Here is a 23295-nt window from a genome sequence, read left to right as displayed (position 1 = left end):
AAGATGGTTCTAATAGCACAGCACCTTGAAGCGAGATATCTGGTTATTAACAATTAGGATGCAGTTGATTGGCCGGTGCCCCCTAGAGATAGCCAGGACATACCATGTGGCTTTGTTTCTTTATTGAGCCTGTCAAAATTTGACTTCAAACTTCTAGATGAATGCTTGTGTCAATGTCTCTCTGCACATGCTCTTAGGATGCCTACAACAACTTCTAAGAATGTGTTTGTGTAAACCAAATATTGTTACACTTCACATTTGAATTCAATGAAAAACATTGCATACACATACTGATTTCCAAAGCCAGGCACCTCCACTTTGTTTCTAATTTTGTTTTCTTCCAGCTTCGCACTGCTTTTACTATTGCCCTTCTAATCTGTCTTGCATGTTCTTTAGTCAAATTTGAGTTGAATATTTCTTAAATGTCATTCAGCAAACATTTTGGAGACCTAATTTTTGATAATACCAAGAATGGGCATATATATGGAATTCCTATAGAGTTCAGTCAATCATTTCACATTTCACTGTTTGAGATTACGGTTGTACTAAGTGACTGAAAATCCACAGAATTTGTAGAAATATGCACCCCTTTGCACTCTGGCTCTTTGTAAACTGTTTTTGTTTCCTCTTGTCATCCTCTAGCCCTGGTCTCCACCCTGCCTAAAAAATAAAAAAAAAAGAAAAAACAAGTGAACCAATCCCCTCTCTCTTACCCAACCTCTTTGTGCAAAATGAATGCTTTTCTCTTCCCATTTTCCTTTTGTATTGTAATATGTACAATTTCATATCTGTATAGTGGATAAGATGTGCCAAACTGAAAAAAACATTTTCCCCTCAAAACATATATTTTTTAAATAAAATGGTTATAATTTACAGAGTGTTTGCTAACTGATGGATGCTCACAACTTGGTTTGGTCTTTCTTTACATTTTGGTTTAATGTGTAAATCTTTAGCTTATTAAAAAAAATCCTTCGGCAAACCAAATCAAACCCAACCCTTGATGAAGTTGATATACATTAGTATATTGGCAAAAACACAATTTAAATTTCTAATATAATTTCTGCTAGGCACAGTTTAAAGCACTAAAGGCTATAATAGAAGGCTGCAACTATTGATTATTTTATTCATTAATTACTTTCTCAATTATTTATTTCAATTAATTGGTTAATCATTTGATTAAGTGAAAATAGTGACAAAAGGCCATCACAAGTTCCAAGAACCCATGTTAATGTCTTTAAATTGCTAGTTTTGTCCAAACAGTCCAAAAACTCAAAAGGTATTGAATTTATAAAAAAGATATTTAAACAGATATAAGCATTACATTTGAGAAGATGGAAGCAGAAAATGTTTTTGCTAGATAAATGACTACTCATCAGCACTATTTCATTAGTTAAGTTTGTCGTGCAATGAAAAACCTAGATGCTGAGTAATGCCACACACGCATCATAGGTAAGATTTAAGGTTACGATTTTGGTGCCTATTATTCATAAGGGTGTTTACTGACAGTTGTCACTTAATGCTACACTGAAGTAAAAAAAAATTCTGATGCAATGCAATGTGGCAACACAGTTTTTTATATAAATATGGGAACAATCAATACAAGATTAACAATGACAACAAAACCTGTATTTCCTCCCTTGTATATGATCTGGAATAAATGTCAAAGTGTTGTAGAATAAGTTTAACTGTAGCATCTTAGACAAACTGACCATTTGACATTGACACTGGTCAATTACAAATGTTTATAGTCGTTTAACTGACTAAAGGTTTTGATAAATTAAAACTAGATTTACTACATTTAAGTATTGTGAGGCAAGTGTTAGTGCACTAACAACTACAGATTAGCAAATAATCTCAGTAACCCAGTAAAACCAGAAATTACCCAGAGCAACAGGTAACACATTCATTGCCCACTGGATTTTTGGAACAAGGTGGTGTAAAAGGATGTTCATACTCTTGAAGTTGACATTAAAGAGGCAGAAACTACCTGCACAGATGCAACTTTGGGTTTTCAAACTCAGCAGATTGTATGCATGTTAATAAAGACGAGTCTACGAATTCTTCGATGTAGCAGTTTTACAAATTGGAGCTGCATGATATCCACCAGGAATGTCATAGAAGCCCAGTATTTTGCAATATAGGTGTGAATATATTCATGACCACAGCATTAATTTTATCTTACCCACACACAATGCCAATTGTTTGTTACAATGTAAAGAAAAGTTACTTTTTTCCACATTTTATGTTTACATAGATACATTGTGAGAAGACAAAAAAGACCCACATGTTATCTGATAAGCCAGGAGATTCATAGATATTCATAGATATGACATCCAATGTCAAGAGCAGCTTGTGTACCATTCTATGCATCTGACCTATGATGCTCACGGGACAATCTTTCAATATTAGTCAACTAAAACTAAGTGAGAAACTAAGTGACAAATCTTGAAAAACGGGTTAAAATTTGAGTTCACTGTACATCAGAGGGAATCTTTTAAAGTTTTATTTCAGTTGTTGTTATGACTTGTTTACAAAAAATAAACGGCACAGATTATCAGAGTCTCTATTCCACAATAACAAAGCTATATGCAAAAGTTAGAAGTAAAGCATGTAGAATGGATGAATGGATGCTGTAGTACTTAACCCATCCCCAATGTTGGTGGTACTGTTCACAATCGATGAACTACTTCTATAGCCAACTGATAAAAATTTGTACTTCTGGAGTCACAATGTTGTATTGAGAACTATCATGCTGCAATATTTAGTTTACCCCCCTATATGGTACTATACAAAATTGAATAAGAAACCTTAAAAAGTTGTGATCCAGCCTGTATATTTACTTATTGCAGAGCCATTCTTTTGTCGAACAATTTTCAATTGGCCTGGCTTTACTTATTTTACTGTATAATGTGCAACTGTATAATGTAGAAATCATATCAGGTCAGGACTTACAGATCAGGTACAGGCAGATACTTAATATTTTATGACTTTGATCAGATTGGGGACGAAAACAACTCTGTAAAAGCTTGGACTAGAGATTTCCTGACAATTTGACTGAAAGTCCACATAACAAGCCTAATGTGCTCAAAAGAAAGAGAATAACAGTTTCCATTTAAGGCTTCAGATAGCCAGTTTCAGGTAGACAGGTTTACTGAGATGTATACTTTATCTGAAAGCAACTTATTGTATGACAAGAAGTTTGGGGAATATAGGCTGACATGGATATCCAACTGTAAGAACCACTTCAATTTCACCTGCTCTTTTTTTTATGTGGTCTACAGAAAGCAGTACCCAGGTGGGGGAGGCACTAAACTGATGAGTCTGACTGCATGGCTTCAGTAGTCTGCAGGGTTTAAGGACTCAGAGTCCATGTATGCTATTCATTATTAGGCCTAAAAATAAATATAGAAAATGCTTACTAGGAACACAGGACATATTGATCTGGTCATACAGCAAACACATTTTAAACCATTCCTCAATCATATAATTTGGGGATCCAAGTGCAAACAACAGAGAAAAGAGCAAACCAAAAGTCCTTTCAGTGTCTGTGGACAAGACTGCAAATGCTGAACTTTCCTGTTAATCTCTTTGGAGAATATGGCGACTTCGCCCACACACAAGAGCATTTTAGCCATCTACATCTTTATTACATTCTTAATAAATTCACCTTTCCTCATATCAAAGATAAAAGCAAAGTCAGCAACAGACCCAGACACAAAATCATCACCTTCAACACCACTATACAGAATGTAAAGCAACTACACAGAATTTAAAAGCATTAAAGACACGATTAACGCTGGATACAACAAATACAGCTACAACTTCCTTCTCTTACCAAGCAATGCAAAAAGTCTTGAGACTGTTAAGACCAAGACCAAAAGAGGAGACATTTGCAAAAAAAGACTTTCAAGCAACAGCATATTGAGGCAACTTTAAAGCTACAAATGGCAAGAGAGTAGATAGTAAGCCAATATTAAACATCTAAGCATAAACATTTGAAAGCCAAAACTAATGAGCCAGTTATAGAAGAGTATTGCAATCAAATATAAATCAAACCTATATAAGACTATGCGTCTATACTGAAGCCGTCCATGACTGATGGCATCAGCCAGTGGCTCACTCGCTCAGGTCAGTTGTCAGAGCCACAGACACCCGTTATTTAAATTTGTTCTGGTTTTTGTTTCCCTATTTGTGACTCATTAGCTCAGTTAAAAAGCAGCCAAATAAGAACAATCCAGGCACTCCAGATGGCAAGTCCTCCATTGCTGCCTCCTACCCAGAAAGCAATGCACTTAAGTTATAGGCAAATGGTTCAAAATGTGATACATCATTTGCTGAAAGCTTTTGCTTTAAGTAACAGCTCTGACAGCTCTTCCTCCAGTCTAGACAAACCTTGTTTTCTGTACAAATGGATGACAACAGATATCGATACCTTACCCTGAATGTCTCCCTCAAACTGCCTGATTACAAACACTAGTGGTTAGCATTGTTTTCCAGTTAGAAGGTCATTTGTTTGAATCCAGGCTAGAACTTTTCTATTTGGAGTCTGCATGTTCTCCCCATGTCTTTTGGTGTTTCCTCCAGGTGCTTCAGTTCTACCATAGTTCAAAAGGCAGGTCAGGTGAACTGACAACACCTACTGCCCACAGGTGTGAACGTGAGTGCAAAAGTGTTTGTCTGTGTATATGTTTGTTAGCTTTCTAAGTGGTGATCTGTCCGTGTTGTACACCACATCTCGTTGAATGCGTGCTTGGACAGGCTCTAGTCCCCTGGGCCCTGAACACGATATAAGGTGTAGATAATGGATGGATGGATGGATGAATATTGTTAAATGTCATAAATAGATATTAGACATCTTGAGTATGTGTTGAATGCACTTGTGTTAGAAACGCAGGAAAAGAAATGTGCATAATTTTTAAAAGGAGGGTTTTTTTTAAAGGAACTGTTTGCTTAATAATATAATAAAGTAAAGCAATCCCCATTCTCCGTTTTGTCATTTAATATCAGAGTTGTGAACACAGTAATTTCCTGTTGCCAAGGTCAGTAGCATGTCTGATGAAAACAAAGGGACTTGATACAGCTGAGTATCTGCGTGAATGTTTGTGCACGTGTTAAAAACATGAATCGATGTGGTTTGCCTCAAATTGAATTGACATTCATCAGTTCACTTCATTTCAGTCTACCTCACCTACCTACCTACCTACCTTCAAGATAATGTAATTCTATGGCTAAACACACCAGCAAACAGCAGATTCTAATTCTGGTTTTCTTGTCATTTTTTAACAATGTTTGTTCAATTGCTTATCAGACTTATGAGACTAAGAAACAGATTCAAAAGGTGTAATATTATTTAGCATAAAAATACTTTTGTTGATTTTATTTGATTTGTGCACATGATATTTAAATAAATGTATTACAATGCTCCAAAGACGGCAGAACAAAACGCACCCTTAATATATATCTCTCTTTATTTAAAGTGAGTATGATAAATATTGTTATATTAACAATGAATCACATCGATGTAAGCTATATCCAGCCGATCATTTTCATATGTTCTGGACATGCTCAGGGCTGACTGACTTTTGGTCCAATGTATGTAAAACCCTTGAACTGGCCCTCAATTCAAATACAGACCCCAACCTCCTGACCGCTTCGTTTGGCCTCCCTGCTACTCAGAATATGCCCACTCCAATACAGCGTATCATTGCCTTCACCAGTCTGTTAGCCAGATACTCCATCCTTCATAAATGGAAACATGCTTCCACCCCCAACACATGACAGGTGGATACACGAAGTCTAACAATGCATACAACTAGAAAAGTTAAGATTCTCACTGAAAGGCTCTCTGAAATCTTTCCACAAGACCTGGAGTCCTCTACTAGTCTCTATCAATGACCTCACTATCACTCATGATGCTGATGGTGTTTCCTGAGTGGAGCTCGCTAGGGAGGGAGAGAGGGACCCTTACTGCTCCTTTCCTATGAATCTCTTTACCTATAGCCTTTTCTACTATATGCCTCTTCCCAGTTCACCTACATTAAGTATAACTATTACTATTATCATTACTTTATTTTCACTTAACGATTTGTTACTTGTAGTTAATTGCATTTACTACATGTTTATTTACTCTCCCTCTATTAACACTTTATGCTTCATTTAATTTTATTTACTTTTTTAATTATTTATTTTTTTTAACATTTAAGATTTAACATTTTTCAGTACTGCTACAGCCCTACAGCCACTGAAAAGTTTATCTTCTCAAACAATGAGAACATATCAGAGGCCAGTTAAAACAGAGTCGTGTGCTTAATTTATTGTTAAGAATTTACTTAAAGTACTGTAAAATACAGTTAAGATACGTAACTACACTCTGTTGTAGTAAAACTACAAAGATTAAAAGTAATCAAAGGGTTTCCTTTTAACCTGGACTTCTAAACTACTTTTCCCTCACTCCTTAGGAGCAACAAAATTCCAACTCAAAACAAGAATGAGAGATCAGTTAGACTGTTCTGCACAAAAGGGATATTTAGAGGAATTAACTAAGGGCGAAAACAGAGAGCTTTTTAGGATGGAAGGCAAATTGCATACTTAAATCAGCACTGTAGCTTTACGTTGTGACAACACATTGTGCCTCAGACAAGGGGAAAAGATGACAGGCAGACAATTAAATGTTAATCTGAAGGAATACATATGTATTAACCCGTAGAGACAAAGGTTGCCATATTTGTGAATGAAAACATCCAGTACAAAAAACTGCAAACACACTTATAAAAACAGTAAGCATGTTTCCCATGGGTTAAGTTCATTCACCCATACAACTGTGAAAAGGGGGAAAGTTGGACTTCAGTCGTAGCATCACAAAACTTCGCTTTTTTCTGCAACAGTTAATCTCATCTACCTGCCTGCAAAGCCAATCAAAAGGCCTAGAATTCACCAGCAAAAGATCAAGAGCCAGGTCTGGGAAACGTTGCCTGATGGGCTGTAACTGACAGACCAGTGTTTTATGGAGGCTATAAATATACGAAAAGCCTTGGGGACGCTAAATCTTTTTTCCGCGTTACATTGTATGAAGTGTAATTTGTTTTAATTATGTATTTAGATGAGATTACAAGTAGATAAATTCAACTGCTTTTACATTGGTCTTGCATTAGGTCTAGCCCCTTTGAACATTCCTCTATTATTTTTTTTTAACAAAAGAATGGGTAAAAAAACAAAATACTGTGGATTCCACTACATTGTCTGTTAGTTCACTAGCCCTCGATGTACACTATATTCTCACCCTCTGGGCATGAAATCATACTTAACGTTTTAAAAACTGGTCCCAGCACAAATAAAAGGCCACGTAAAATGCCCACTGGTATCCTCGATTAGTGGTAACTTGGTGTGCAGTTCTTTTTTAACTTGAAACTAAGGCTGGGCAATATATCAGATATATTGGAGTATCAATTAATTAGCAATATGGCAGATGATCATGACCATATCGTCATATTCAAGTTATTTGTTGCCCATTTTAGTAATTTCCCACAGTCAGACTCCCCAAACGTATTAACCATTGTTGTCCTGACTGAGTTAACTTCAGTTCCAGACAAAGATAACAGCAGGTCGATCATGTGGAGATGGTTCAGTTTCTGGAGGGCAGATGTGAAACTAACTACTATCCACTGCAAAATATACCACAAAACGATTGCTACTGAGGCCCCCACCACAAATCTATCTGTCCCTTCACCTACAGCCCCCAGTGCAGAATGAAGAATGCATAAAACTAGTGCGACAAGATGACAGCAGCTACATCTGAAGTTTATGGGTTTAAAGTTCTCTGTCGCTACAGTGAATTTCCGTCTATCGGATTCCAGAGAGGCCATGTATGAGTGTAGATCCAAAGGGAAAAAAACTTATGGGAATCTATAGGTGACAGGTAGCTGATTTGTATAGACATACAAGCTACTGTGATGCAGGCTACCATGCGATCAAATAAAGCGCGTCATTACTGATGATCTTACCACATTTGTTTTGAACGTGCTGCAACTTTATCGCCTTTTTCAGCCACTCCTATGTAGAAAGCAGTCGCAAGTGAAGTTGTCTGTCGCCCCCGAAATGAAGCATGTGCGTGTGTGTGAGACAGAGAGAATGGGTGTGCATCTGACAGTAGTAAACTCATGGTGTCCCAGACACCAATACTTTAATGCATCAGAAAAGATAAATCCCTGTCTAGTCAACAAAGATTTGTTTATGTAGGTAAAGCTTAGTATAGTGTCTTATTATTTATTATTTTATTTCTACAAAAGTGTTTTTGTGTTTTGAGTGGCCTCGTTAAAGTCCTGTTGCTAGCTGAAATGATGAAGTGATTAATGCTCAAAAGCCTTCTAGTCTCTCTGAATGAATCTCAGATACCAAATAGGTGCTATTTGTTTTCAGTTATCACTCCTAAAGCCAATGCAACAAGCTATTAAATCAATATAAAAAAGGTGCAATAACTTATTTACATAGATGTTGTAGATATATGATCACTTTTTCTGGAAAAGATTAAAATATATTATTTTAAAAACTGCATTGTTGGTATTAACAGCATAATGCAGTAACTTCAACATGGCAAAACAGGAGCAGATCAGATCAACAAAGAGGCAGCATACTAAAAAAAAAATTATAAATTATACTAGCAAACAGAGGGAATTAGAAATAAAGAGGAGAAAGCGAGTGTAAGAGAAGACTATCTTGAGATATACAGAAAAAAGGCAAGTGAAGGGAGAAGCAGGACATGCAAGCCATTGCAGCAGGACCCACTGCAGGGGCCAGGCATGTCCTTTTCAAGCAGGTCCAAATGATAATGTATCACTTCAAGTTGAAGGAATTTAAATGTCAGTAGCTTAATATGTCAAAGCAACCTAGCATCACTCTCTTATGTGAAACAAAACCCTGACAGATGCTGGGAACCACAGATGCATTATTAATAAAAAGTGGCAGAAACAGTTACACTCAACACGTGCCATGCCAAACTGTCATGACAATATGGAATAATTGAGGCCACACTATGTGGCAGTGCTGGGGCAACATTAACCCCACCCGTCTTTCCCCTTCACTGGCTGAGAAGACAAGCTCTAGTCTTGTTAAATGATCATCATAACACTGTATACAATTTCCCTCCAAGAACGGAGGGGCGGAAAAATTTATAGAAAAATAACTTGTCCTTACGGCAGTAATCCAACATTAAGTATCCTATATATTTAGACACTTGCCACATTTCTGTTTCCCAGATCTCAAAGTCAGCCTTCCTTTCTCTGGTAACAGTTTAACCCAAGGGTACTGCTGCTTTTCCAAATCAACATGCTGTATGAAAGTTTTAACTGTTCTCATGAAAATCACTTGTATGTATTTACTGTTCACCCAGTGATGACTTTAACTGTACCTTGCGTGGACATAAAAGCACCTGCTTTTGTAAGATATATATAAAAAGGCATTTATTGGTTTTTAAATTAACTAATACATTCCATTTCTGCTTAAACAGCTGTTATGACTGCACTGACACAAACTGACAGTGCAGTAAATTAGCTGCTGGGAAATGCATTAACACACAGCTTGGACATTCATGACATTCATTAGCTCTGAAACAAAATAGAAGGTTCCAAAGTCTATTAGACTGAAATGGAGCTTTTTTTAGCCACTATACTAATTGCTTTTATTATTCTAATCCCTGTTCTATGTCAAATCACTGAGACATTTATTTCAGAGCAGATTCAAAAGTACTTTTTTTAAAATAATTGTAATACTTTGTTTCAACATGCCTACAGACCTGCTAATTCCTAGACAGGTCACTTGTACTCTGGTACTAGGATTGTAGCATTTGTAGTATGCTTAATAAAACAAACCTATACATGACATGCATGAAAAGAAAAAGTTGTTAACTCCCTTGTCTGAGCTCATTTGAGAAATGTATTCAGTATACAAACAGTACGCAAACTAACAAACACAAAATGCCTTTAACATGATGTTATCAGGGTAAAAGCACATTACACAAGCACAAACATTGTCCTTTCATGTGAATAATGTTTGTGCAAGAATCTGATCTCTCCCATTCAGTCAATAGATGTAGGATTCCAACACTTTTTCTATTCTTTGATTTGTCCTCTAGTCTTCTTTAAGAGGCTGTAGCTGTGTGTGTGTCTCTGTGTTTCTTTTCTGTTTAGAACAGTGGTCTTATCTGATCATGGTCTTGATAAAGCCTTACTTCTGCCATGGCAACAAATAAAACTTTATTTTTTCATAAAAATCAAACTTGCATTCAACCTAATTATCCACACAAGCATGTTGAACAAATACTTGGGGGAAAAATTGGGACATTTGGTCACCCATCCCAATTACATGCCATGTAATACTTGGTAATACTTTTTACTTGGTAAAATCCTCATGAAATTAAGGGAAATGATTCCATTGTCCAGCAGCTATTTAAAAGATACATAGTTTAGTCAGAGTACTTCCAGTGATGCCAAATGTCATCATAAAGCAATAGTCTGATAGGGTCTAGCTCATATCAAAGTAAATATTTTGTGGGCATCCTTTGTGAAGTGTCATACGACAAGAATTAGATTATATATCAGTGACAAATGCTGGTTCCATAATTGTTCACTCTGTCACCATTTACAATATAGGAAATCCAATGTAGAAAACCATGTAGTGGGTTGTTGTCTAAACTCTAAAAACTGTATCAGACACAATTTAGGTCATAATGCATGATGGTATGTGGCATTTTGTTATTGACTACTGCTTGCTCAATACTTTTTGAGTAATGTTAACCTATATAACTAAATTATGGCAGACACGCTAAACAGCAGACTATACAGTAGTTAGTGAATGATTTTGAACACAGCTTAAGTTTCAATCATTGAAATTTCTTTCTAAAAAGATAGTGAGGTAAGATTCTCCAACAGAATTTTTGTCAAGGGTCTGATGGAGAGGAAGAAATTTGAGAAATGGGGTAAACACAACTTGTAGCTAGAGGGAATGGAGAAGCAGAAGGGATGGGGGAGAGAGAACGAGAATGAGTTAGGAGTCCATCCAACAGCCTCAGCTGTGAGTGTAAACCCATATGCTGTAATGGCAACATACTGTTTAATGACTTGCACTGCCCCATCTACAATCAGAGCAATATGTGGACACAATCATGGCCATCAAGCCAGATACAGTACATTCTCCAGAAAAACCAGTGTTAAGTATATAGTGTATATAGTGTATAATCTGCTCAAGGAGGTTATTTCCTTTCCTGCATGAAGTACATATTTCATCACACCTCTACAGCTCTGCCTGAGAATGACAGCACACACACATCCTCATCAAGCCAGTGCTTAGTGTGTCAACCTTAATCACAGACACAGTCAGGTTACCTGTCCCACTGTCTACTGTTGGTTTAAGGCACCAACCATCTCACTATGCTAACTACATGTCAGCCACAGTTCTCAGAGGCTATACTAGGCCATTAAATGCACAAAGTGGACAATGACATATTATGCTTCTCATCGGTTTCCTTCATCTAGCCAAATGAGTAGCCAAATCCCTGTCATGTCCACTCATCATCACTGCGGTGATGAGATGTGTTCCCCTGTAAATCTAAGTTCTAGAGTCATTCAGGGCTGCACGAGTGGTATGGAGGAGCCCAGTGAAGTAGAAAACTTGTTTTGAAGCAAACCAGAGATGCTGCATGAATGGCCTGAACCTTAAAATAAACTGGCAGTGTTCTGGATGAGCAATGAGAGCAAACCATGGCTGTAATGCCTGAGCATGGACAGGACAGTATTGAGAGAAAATGGCATGTAAACTTAGCTGACATGCCGACTGCTTATCATTTTATCTGTCAATGTCCAGTGAAAACATATTTAAACACACACAAGAAGGGTTTTGTAAATGAGTCATGGCTGTAACAATTATCAGGTTACTAATGTAATATCCACCAGCCCCTAAATTGTTTAAAAACTTTATTTCCAAGCTGGTTTAAGTGATAATTCTCCACAACCTTTTTGGAACGTGCTACTGAAGACCGACATTCAAAAGTCCACTTTCTCCAAACTGCAAAGTTACTCCAACTGTCATAAATACTCAAGTACCACCTTGATATGCAGTTATCATCCATCCATCCATTTTCTACCGCTTGGTCCCGTTAGGGGTCGCGGGTGACTGGAGCCTATCCCAGTGACTTTGGGCCTTAGGCAGGGTACACCCTGGACAGTGGCCAACTCGTCGCAGTGCAGTTATCATCTCTGCCATAAAGGTCATGTTTTTGGTCCCATATGTTTGTCTGTTACTTTGCAGAATCTCTCAAAAACTACTTAAAAGATTTCAGTGACTTTGCATGGAGAGTTAGGCCCAGGACCAAGAAGACACAGATTACTTTTGGATGCAGATAGAACACCTATTTGCCCTCTTATTAAGCAGGCAGGCTTAGGCCATTACCCAATTCTCTGCTATAGTAAATACCCTGGCCTGGCAGCCATGCAGCGGATGTGCCAGTCCTAAATTGGCCTATTTATAATGTAACCTCCAGACCCACAAAATACTGTATTTAGATAATGTAAGGTTACCTCTTGGCATAGGAAGGTTATTACTATAGGTAGTAAGCTAATTAGCCAGGCATGCTAAAATTAGCAGCAACCTTTTCAGTTTATAGCAGGTACTTGGACAAATTGGAAATCAATTTGCAGCATTTACATTGTTAAGATATTTGTGCTCTGGCAGAACTGCTGTGTGTGTGGATTCAAGTTAGAATCTGTACTACTATCACACCCTGCCTGACCAGACATCCATTACAGCCACAGGACCACTGTAACACTTCACAAATGAAATGAGCAAGCAGTGCAGTTTATGATTTTACCACTAAAAGACAGCAAGAACAGCAGAAAACAGATAAAGTTCAAACTTATAGATTGTAATAAACAAGGCATTACCACAGCAATGAAATTTCTTTGGGTGACTGGCTCACATTGAAATTCTGCTGTTACAGTGAGGATATTCAGGGGTTGGTTAAACAGAGCTGTTTCCAAAGAAGAGAAAAAAAAATCAATCTGACTAAGAAATGGGCTGAGGGGGAGAAAAGAAAATTAGAACAGTTGAAGGACAGAATGGAAAAATGACAAGAGTTTTTCAGTTTCAATGCTCCTTCCTTAATACAAGTCCTCACCACAGACAGCAAGATGTCTTCTACTGAAAGTATGTCTTGGGGAAGTTCTAGTAACAGACACAGCCCAAACAGTCATTATTTAAATATTCAAAATAAAAAATTATGCACTACCTTTCATGGTCCTCTGAACACCAAAATTATTAAATTCACTTATATTAAATAAAACTTTTTTTTTTTTTTTTTTTTTTTACAGTGAATACATTGGCAACTGTGCTGGCGGGAAACAACAATAAACATTGAAGGCTGTATCATTTGAAGAAAAGACTTTAAACAGTGCAGGATGAATTCAGACTCAGTATTATTTGTGAATTTTGGATCAAATATTTTATTAACATTTTTAACAGAGACGCATATATGTATAAGTGTATGATATGTGACACTTGAAATGACAAGTGTAAATGGGGCCACTGACTTGCCATTGAAAATGCTGTATCCAGCTAGCCATGCATTCACTGACTGTGTAAAACTGCAACAGCAGCAGCAGCCATCCAATTTAAGTAGTAACACCATGTAGCAACTTAAAATCCAACCAGATCAAACAATCTACCAGACCACATCAAAACCACCAAACTCCTACTCCAGTTAAAAACACAATCACAAAGCACACATGTCGCACAGCCTACCAGTCACAGAGGCAATTAAGAAGTGTGCCTAGGGCTTCTGTTTCCCTTACAGGTTCCCCAGGGGAATTTTAGGCCCTGGGTTAAGCCTCTCAGGTAGATCATCTTCTGTGTACGAAGCCCGTCTCCTTTTTCGGGAATTGGCAGAGCCTAACCCCAGCTATGGCCTGAACTTAACAATTTATAGCCTGAAGCATTTGATAAGTAGAGCTTCTTGGGGGGAGCGCACACCCTGAGAAGAAGACAGAATTATTCTACTGTAGAGTGTTTTTTGTCTGTAAGCTAAAGTAAGATTATTAAAAAGGACTAATAGTTTAACAGTAACACCTTAAAAACTAATGTTTATATTTAAGCCACATCCTGACCTACATATACATTATGCACCCAAATGGACCCGCAGCCATTTTCCTGAACTGAAAAATTGTCCCAAACACAATGGGGTACCAATGGAGAGCCCATCACAGTGTGGTTGGGGCCAGTTTATGGTCTGACATACAGTAAATACTTGTTCTCCATACTCAGCTCCATAAATCTTACATCATTTTTTTGTTAACTACAAAGACCTAATTAACAAGCGACACTGTTGATTGCAGCCCTGTATATTCTATTTATTTCAAGGCACAGTGACTGATTTACATAGATTAATCATGCAATAGGCAGGATGATGCTATTATCAAGACAATGACTTGAGTAAGGAACTTTCATTTGCTCTCAAACAACAATAATTCTCTTCACACAGGTTAAGTAAAGGTAAAGTAAGTAAAGTAAAGTTAAAGTAAGTAAGTAGTTGGAAGTGTAACTGTTGTTCAGCACACAAGTAAATATTAGGTAGGAATTTGTTTAGACTTAGATGACTTAATATTTTTCTTTAGGACATAAAGCAAGGCAAGTGATTAGACAGATTACAAATCGAACCATTAAGATTTTCCACAGGGATTTCTACAAGTGCTAGGATTAACTTGGATTTCTCTATGCAGAAGTATGACAGTATTTGTAAAGCAAGTTAACTTAATATAAAAAATTAAGTTTATTGGGTTCAAGATAGAGGTAAGCATTAGTATCTAGTCTGAAATTAAGACATCATGAATTCAATTTTTTTGTCTTTTGACCATATGACTTTTGCTGTCCAACTGTCGCAAAATGCAAATTAAAAAATAAGTTAAGAGGCCTGTTGTGTTGTGGATACAGAGTAGGAGGTGGTGTGGTGCCAACAGGAAAGAAATGGAAAGGTAAGACACTTACATTGCCCATATACTCAGACAGAAGGTCCTGAAGAGCCTGGCGCACAGAATTGCATTCAGCCACAATGCGCTCCCTGCGGTCATCACGTGTGCAAGAAGAGTCGGCCATGAGGGCAGCACCACTGATAATGCTCTCAAGGCGCTCCTCCAGGGAGGGACGGAAGCGCTCCTCGCTGAACGCCAGGGGGTCCACAATGATTTGTTTCTGTAAGGAAAGGGTCAGAGGGGAAATTACACAGGGAGAAAAAATGCTAAAAGTCATCATGGCACACTGATTTCTCCCTCTCCAAGCCCAAAGAGAGAAATCTGGCAGGCAAGGGGAGGGCTGATTTGACAGACTGACAGGCCGGCTGGAAAACCTAAAGGGAAGAATGTGCTAAGCTGTCTTTTTTGTGTCCATAGGCAACGAGACAATTACTTGGTCTACAGTTCCAGTATCATATTGGCCACATCTTTAACAAAATTAATTTGACTTGACGAACGTGAAATAATGTGCCGTTTGACTAATTAATGATACGGTCACTAGGGAATTAAGGTGCTTCAATTCAATGACATTGCCCCACACTCAACACTTAAAAAAGTGATGTCACCAGTCTAGTGTGGATTATAAAAAACTATAAAAAGGATTTTGAATGTTTTGTCATTGACACAGTACAAAGTTAGCACTGGTGATGACAATTTTTTTCATATATCTTCTTTAAGACTAGGCCTGCTTCTCTGCTCTGCTGATACACAGTTTTTGACTAATTGGAGATGAATACAGCTTCAAAAGGCAAATTCTCAGTGCCCTGACCAGAGAAAACAAGTCAAAAAAGAAAGCAGTAGTACCGTAGTAGTACACAGATACATACATACATACATACATACATACATACATACACACACACACAAAATCTCTTTTATGAAAGGATTTGATTTTATAGCCTTTGCTACCTTTTATTTGAGTCACAGAAGTGCTATAATAACCCACTCCCCTCTCTTTTATATCTGCAGGATGACAGAGAACACTTAAATGTCTGATTTCACAGGGGCAAGCCTGCTGAGAGAGGCAACTAGTTGACATGCTGGAGAGGCACTGCAGAGGGTTAAGGTATCACCATGAAGCTTGTGGCAGCGAACGAAAGTAAGCCAACTTCCCCAATGACAAACTAACTCTGCGCTTCGGAAGATGCCTTACTGCTACAAAATATTCAACAATTCAGCTGTTAGAAATGTGGTTTATTAGGCAGCCCGCCCTCTATCACAGCCACCTCCAGCCCCCTCCATTCCGTCTCATATGACCTCCTCTGCTTGCGTGTCATATCACCATGGCAACAGGCACACGAGAGAGACACGGAGGAGGAACGAGAGAGAGCGAGAGAGAGAGAATTGGGGGGTTGACTCATTTGCTAATTTTGCCTTGCACTTGAAATTGGGCATCAGAAAGGAGCTGGTCTGGAAAAGGCCTGCATACGAGTTTTTGGGGAGTGACTTTCTGCATGACTACCTGCAAAATAATCACTGATGCAACAGATCTGAGAGGCTGCATTGTTGACACTTACTTTATGTAGATTAATGATTTGGCATACCATCTGTCTTTAGAGATAAATTATTTTATAGTTTTTAACAGTTTAACATAAATCTCCAACTGTAGTCCAGTGACAGTCACATAGATCCTAAGTGCAAATTACATGTGTGAAACTGGTCATCTGGTTAATTGCTTGAGATGCTATCATTAAGTTATCATTATAAACATCTATTTATTAAAAAGTTTCTCCTCTTCTCTATATCATACGAATACAAACTTACTTCCCATGCTCTACCAATAGAAAAACCTTTGTTTGCAATTACCACCCTTAACATTCCTGCAAAAGGCAATGAGTAATTAAACAGTGTGTCATATGGCCAGGGGCACGTAAAACATGAGCATGCAGATTGCATCAATCACCTGGGTAAACAATATCACTGCAGGAACAACACATCAAGTTACACACTGCTACTTGCTAAATGACTAAAGAACTGATCAACACGAGATGAGTGATGCGTCTAGCAAAAGAGAGGACACAATAGAAACCTGTACGTCTATAGAGCTCATTGAACAAGATGTAATTTGTCACTGTTGATCTGTTCAAAGTCTTTGGAACTTGTCTGAATATGAACAAATCTCCTGTAAATAAAAAGGGGCTTTGCAAGTCTGACGGAAGTCAGTGGAAGTGAAAAAACAAATAAATAAAAATCAGGTTAATCATCTTTGCATTTATCACCCCAGGCAGCATTAAGATGATTAGCTCAATGTTTTATCCAGCTGTTATCTTGATGTTGTTTCATGTCAACATTGTGATGACTAGTATGTCATATGTTTCATATACCTTTTTGGTTCCGTATTTTTATTCAATATTAAATAATCTTTAATTGAATAAGGTCTTAAAAATTCAGTTCGAGATCGAAGCTGAATGCAGTTTACCTCCTAACAGCTATATGAACAATTAGAGATCCAGAGCATGAAGAAAGTTAAAAACTAGTTCATCTTAGTCAGCTGTGGATTTTTAGACACACGCTGGATATAGTTTGAAAGTCACTAAGTGTTATCCAGTGTTTACTCAGAGATATAAAGGTAAGCATGAATATATGAGGGACTAGACAGCAACGCGCCAAGTGTTTTTAGTAGATTAGGGTTCCTCCCTGTGCTAAATGCCAAAATTAAGTACACTTTTGTTTGCATGTTCTCCCCTCTTCCCCAAGTGGAGATATTAAGGTATTAATTCAGCTTGCCATGTTTTTTTAATAACTCCAAAATATACTTTAGCTGTATTCTTTAGAACCAACAAACCTAGCAAAAGCTCAGTAGCTACCAGCAGAGAAGGGGTTAACCTTTATTTATGTAAACTCAAGATGTATTTATATGTGCAGCCAAATGTAGGTCTCTTTCTGAAAGCTAGAGTTGTGTCTCTTTCATTTGACATAGAGACAGAAGCAAATCAAGGAATGAAGTAGTAGTGACTCAAGAAAATATTCAATGTACCCCAAAGCCATGTCCCAATTTGTCAACATCTCTCATCCTAATTTCCACATCAACCACAAGCCCTTCAAGGGCTTTGGTCATTTTATGAGTCAGCTGGGTTAGTTAAACTAAAAATCTGACCAACTATAACTTTTCTGAACAATCATACCTTTGGGACTAAGCCTTACTGTTGTAGAGAAAAATATGATCTTAAAGTTCATGTTTTTATTAGTCTGGCAGATACCTGGATGTCTGTCTGGACACATTAAAAAAGGCAAATGGGCTGTGACTTGTAAACCACTCATTTGACTTACATCAAAATTGTTGAGGGCGTAGGCGAGCTCTCCACCCCCTGCTGGCTGACTGAGTGCTGAGTCTTCAGTGGCAGTGGCCTGGGCGGCGTTGGAGATGCCGGAGACTGCATGTTGCAGCTGCTTATAGATCAGGTCACGGTTAGCCTTGTAGGCTGCCACGTCAGGGTGCTGCAGGCAGGCACGGGATGCTGTGTACAGCATGGGGATGTTCCTCTGTAGCACCCCGCGAGCAGCAGCCATTTGGTCCTTGTGATGGACGTCCTTTAGCTCCTAGCAGAATGAGATGAAAAGGAACGTAGAAAAGGATGAAAAAAAATTCAAGGGTTAAACTGGAAGATGGAATACTTACAGTGGGCTGGGTTGTAATGTACTTTAGATTCAAAATGGGCCCCGTCATGGCCTTATGGAGACACTAAGTGTGACAGAGTTTGTTCTGGATGACCCAGATTTATTTCTGTCCCCTGCGGTAACACAACACAGTCATAATCAGGCCATTATAATATGCCTTTGCAATTTAATGCGTTGCTATTCAGACCTCTGCATTATATTGCAATTACATCTTCATAGGAGGGAGGAGAGGAGATAGTGATCGCTGGGATAGATTTATGGCATAAAAAACCCAGCTTGCATACACAAAAAGAAAGCCTCCCCTCCAAATGGAACACTCCCAGGGCTTTTTTCCACTGTTGCTTGAGACGTGCTCTAAGAAAAAAAAACAGTCTTTAAGCCCCATTACTTCCTGCATTCACTTTGATTTAACACATTTTGCTATCCATAAAAAACTGCAATTACAAGTAAAAGTAATTTCTTCACAAAATTATCAGTAATCATTTTGGCAAGTTTTCCATTTAAAGAGGGGATAATATGGAGAACAAGAATTGTCTAGTCTTGGGGGGATTTTGCAATTACAGATGTTATTTAAGTGCTTTTGAAGCATGACGCTAGTACTCATATAAGGGGGGCCACTGGAAACCATAACACAACCATAACATTTTGGTACACACACACACACACACTTATTACTATTGTTCTCAGTGGCACTTTGCATATGAGTGCACTCCCAAGGTGTGGTCAGACAAATTTCCACCACAAAGTTTAATTAAAACAGAGCTTGCACACGTGTAATAGGTCAGACTTTGACCAATAAAATGCCGTGCAATCAACATTTTCAACTCTCACCTTCATTTTCACATCAAAACAAGGTTCCAGTTTTAATGTTTTTAATGGTTTAGATAATGTGCACACCATAGAGAAATGCCAAAATGTTATACACTTTATAATCTATGTTCATGATATGGGTGGCAGGAATTGTGTAAAAGTAGTAGTTAAACATTTAAGTCCTACTAATATTCACTGTTATTGTTATCCGGTGGGCCAGGAAAACTTAAACATCCATACATGATGTATTCCTCAGGACGGCTTGAAGGACAGCTTAAAAGCCTAACTAAACTGTATACTGGTTCCATTGTAGATTGATGATAATCTTGACAAATAAAAGGTGAAAGAAAAGGTCATCTTAAAATAAAAACACTCACTAAGCTTTCTTCATTTCCAGTAATTAGTAGGTTTGTGCATCTCCTGGATCTGCACCAAGAACCTTATGAAGTTGGAAAATGCATCATGAACTGCATTTCACTGTTGACTACCACTTACACCAAAGTAAAAACAATGTGCCATGTATGAACACAAGGAAATGGGTTTTGTCACATTTAGAGTCAAGCCTTTATGCTCTTTTCTTGAACTCCAAGCCCACTTCACTGTAATTGGTAATAAGAAGATTGTTCATGCTTACTGCATCTAAATCATACAGCTAACGCATGAAGCACTCTTCTTCTTGCTTACTTCCTCCCATAGTTTTACTAAGCATTTGCTATGTGGGTTTGTGAGATGTTTTGTTATGAGTGAAAAGACCACTAACACACTTTCAAGTACCTGATAACCTCCCCAACCCAATTAAAGGTGGGGTATGCAATTTTGGAGAAATCCAATACCATGACAAATACCATGATATAGAGCGAACAACAACAACAACAACAACAACACAGCAGGTAATATAACTAACATTAGCTAGGTTGTGGGTTAGCAAACTGTTGCTACAGTTGCTGCTGCGAAGCTAACAGCCAGAGAAGACAAGACGGTTTCCCTGAACCACCTCCAGACAGCGATACTCACAACACTCCTGCTAATAACAACAGCATATCTTGGCAAACAAAAGTTAGCTGAATGTCCGTAGGCAAGTCATTTAACGTTACCTTACGGAAATTAATGGCTGGAATAGTGTTGTGTGGCCCAGTCTGAGACACTTTGTTTATTTCCCATTTACAGAGCCAGGGCTGTGTACAAACACAGCGAACACACAGCTAGCAGACCATGAGGAGATATTCGCTGAATTTGACAAAAAGACGTGCAGTCGATTAGAATCGCATACCCCACCCCACGATCTGACCATGTCTCTTTTTTTGCTGTACATTACCTGCTGTCTCTTGGCAGCCATGAGATTCAGCTTGTCCACTTCTGGTTTCAAGGCCTTATATTGGATCCCAAGGTCCTGCTCTGTTCCTGCATTACGCACTTTCACCAGATTGTCCTCCACCTGAGCCAGGTAGATGGAAAAAGTTAGACAGTACTACAAAAAAAAAAGTTCAATCCTTTACTGCAAGTAAAAAAATTAATTATCAATTTGGACAAAACTAACCTATAACTCATTAGGAAAATGTTTGTTTTATAATGTATAATGAGCTAGGGCTGAACATGTCGAGATTTCAAACAGCAATTTTCAAAATTGCAATCAAGCCAATCAGTCGAGCTGTGATTTTAATTAGCTGGAGCTTGTCATCTTAAGTTCCAGTTGGCTGAAATGATATCAATTTGGAAAGAAATGAAAAATTAAATAGACACACCAGGGGAACGATTTTGTTTTGCTTTGATACATTTACGTGTAGTTTATAATTTAATTTATAAAAAAACTGAGTTACTGACAAAGGGAAACATTAATTCAAGTTGATACAACCTCCATTCTTCCAACCAAAACAAGCATGGACGTTTGGGCTAATTGCTGTGACATAATGACATGGAAGAGCTATTCCAAAAATCTGTCCCATTATTTAGACTCCCATAGGGCAAAACCTCCCCTGGCCCTGTAGTGTTCCCGAGTGAGAGACTGAGGGAGCAATAGCAAGCCTTTCCTGATTACACTATGGCAAAAAATATGTCTACAACTTACAAATCAGTCTTTCTGAACATTATTAGACAACGCGTGTACCACTACTAGGTGAATTGGATTACTCCAGCCCATGTAAAATGTTTTAATCAAATTAATACCTTAATCAACAGTATCAATTTCAGTGCTCAAAATAAGTAATCAGTTGGTAACAATGTTCTTGATAGAGAAGATAAAATATGGCTTTTTCATTATGTGGAATAATTTAACTTTCTGAAGTTATAATTAAGCTTGTTTGTAATGTATAATATTCAGAAGAATGTAACTATCTCACCAGTTTAAGCTGCAGTAGAAGTTTGTAGACATCGGACATGTCTGCCAGCACCAACAGATGTGTGACTGCCGACAGGAGGGCTCTGGCAGCACGAACCATATTGCCCCTCTTCACAGATGAGCAGGGGTCTTCTGCAAATTCTCCAGAAGCCTGCCGCATTGAGTCGCCTGAGAATGAGTGACAAAACAAAACATCTGCTGTAACTCCAAGGTTTAGACAGAAACATCAAATGAAGACTTTTGAACCAGCAACTGTTCAAAAACACCAAATGTTTTCAACTACTATGAACTAGATTTCATAGTGCTAAAATGTGTACTTAATCCCTAGTTGTCTGAGCAAAAAAAAAAAAAAAAGTTTTCCCATCTATTGCAATCATGAAAGAATATTTTCAAAGGAGGGGGGATCTATAGTCGTTCTGGACTATGACAAATACAAAGAAGAAATTACGAGACAAATCAGTAATGAGAAATTCTACAGAACACTCTACCTCTACACTCTGGAGACCCTACGCATGGTTTTCAGAATGAGATTTTTGTGTAACTTGAAAATTCCCATCAGAATAAAATAATTTCTAAGCAAGAATTAGAGTAACTGTAGCATACCAAGCTAGCTCAGCTAATATCAAATTGTTACAAACAAGCTAAAACAAAGCTGTCTTTAACTGTTTCTTAGTTTGCCATAAATCTTAAAATTTGGCAAATTCTTGTAAACTTAGCTGCTGACTGAGACAAACCAGCCCCTCCTCCCTCTACCTGTTTTGGTGAATCACAGCAGCACAGCACAGGAGGAAGGACTGATACTGACTGAAGTTTAGAAAGAATGAAGAACACAGACATCATTCAGTATTTTGATGTCAGGAATATGATTATTTTACTGACATTAGATTTGTTTCCAGTGAGATATTGAGTTTATATAGTGACTTTTCTGTTGTAAACACTGTTGCTGCTCTAGAAACATTTAGTTATATTTCAAATATTCAATTTTAATCCTGTTCTGAATTAATCTTTTAAAATATTTTTTAAAAGCAATTATTTATAAATGAAAAAGGGCCGAACCGTTAAGAGTAACGATAATAGTAGTATCAATAAAATCCTAACGATACCCATCTTTACTCACTAATTCACAGTTAACAATCCATCTCTGGAAGGGGGGGTGATCATTTTAGGAATGTTTGTTGTTTTGCATCTATGACACACTGTGTCCTTGTTCTGATTCAGTTATGTTATTATTTATAAAGCTTAAACATGACAATTAACCTTAGTTTTGATTTGATAACCACTAATAAATAAAACAATTTGTATAGGGGCAAATAAAAATCTTATTTTTTATTATATATATATATATATTTATTTATTTCACCATTTTAATTCTCCATCTTATTGTAGTGTTTACTCACAGACTGCTTTAATCTGCTCACCTTGTGTTTCCCTTCAGTTCTCTTTTCCACACACACACACACACCTACACTTCTGTCTCTTACTGCA

General features: G+C 37.7%; 1 protein-coding gene across 2 annotated transcripts in view; it reads right to left on the bottom strand.

Annotated features, from left to right (window-relative positions):
• Positions 1-23295, bottom strand: part of ctnna1 (catenin (cadherin-associated protein), alpha 1) — an 80944-nt gene that overhangs the window by 46141 nt on the left and 11508 nt on the right. For both annotated transcript variants that reach the window (XM_044206335.1, XM_044206334.1), the window contains exons 4-7: positions 21812-21978; positions 20791-20910; positions 18318-18587; positions 15025-15228 (exon numbers count right to left, since the gene is read on the bottom strand). In XM_044206335.1, the coding sequence (XP_044062270.1) occupies positions 15025-15228; positions 18318-18587; positions 20791-20910; positions 21812-21978 (761 nt within the window). The remainder of the gene's footprint in view (positions 1-15024; positions 15229-18317; positions 18588-20790; positions 20911-21811; positions 21979-23295) is intronic.

The sequence above is a fragment of the Siniperca chuatsi genome, linkage group LG8, assembly GCF_020085105.1.
Source record: "Siniperca chuatsi isolate FFG_IHB_CAS linkage group LG8, ASM2008510v1, whole genome shotgun sequence".
NCBI lineage: Eukaryota > Metazoa > Chordata > Actinopteri > Centrarchiformes > Sinipercidae > Siniperca > Siniperca chuatsi.
This window is presented reverse-complemented; position numbering and strand designations above follow the sequence as displayed.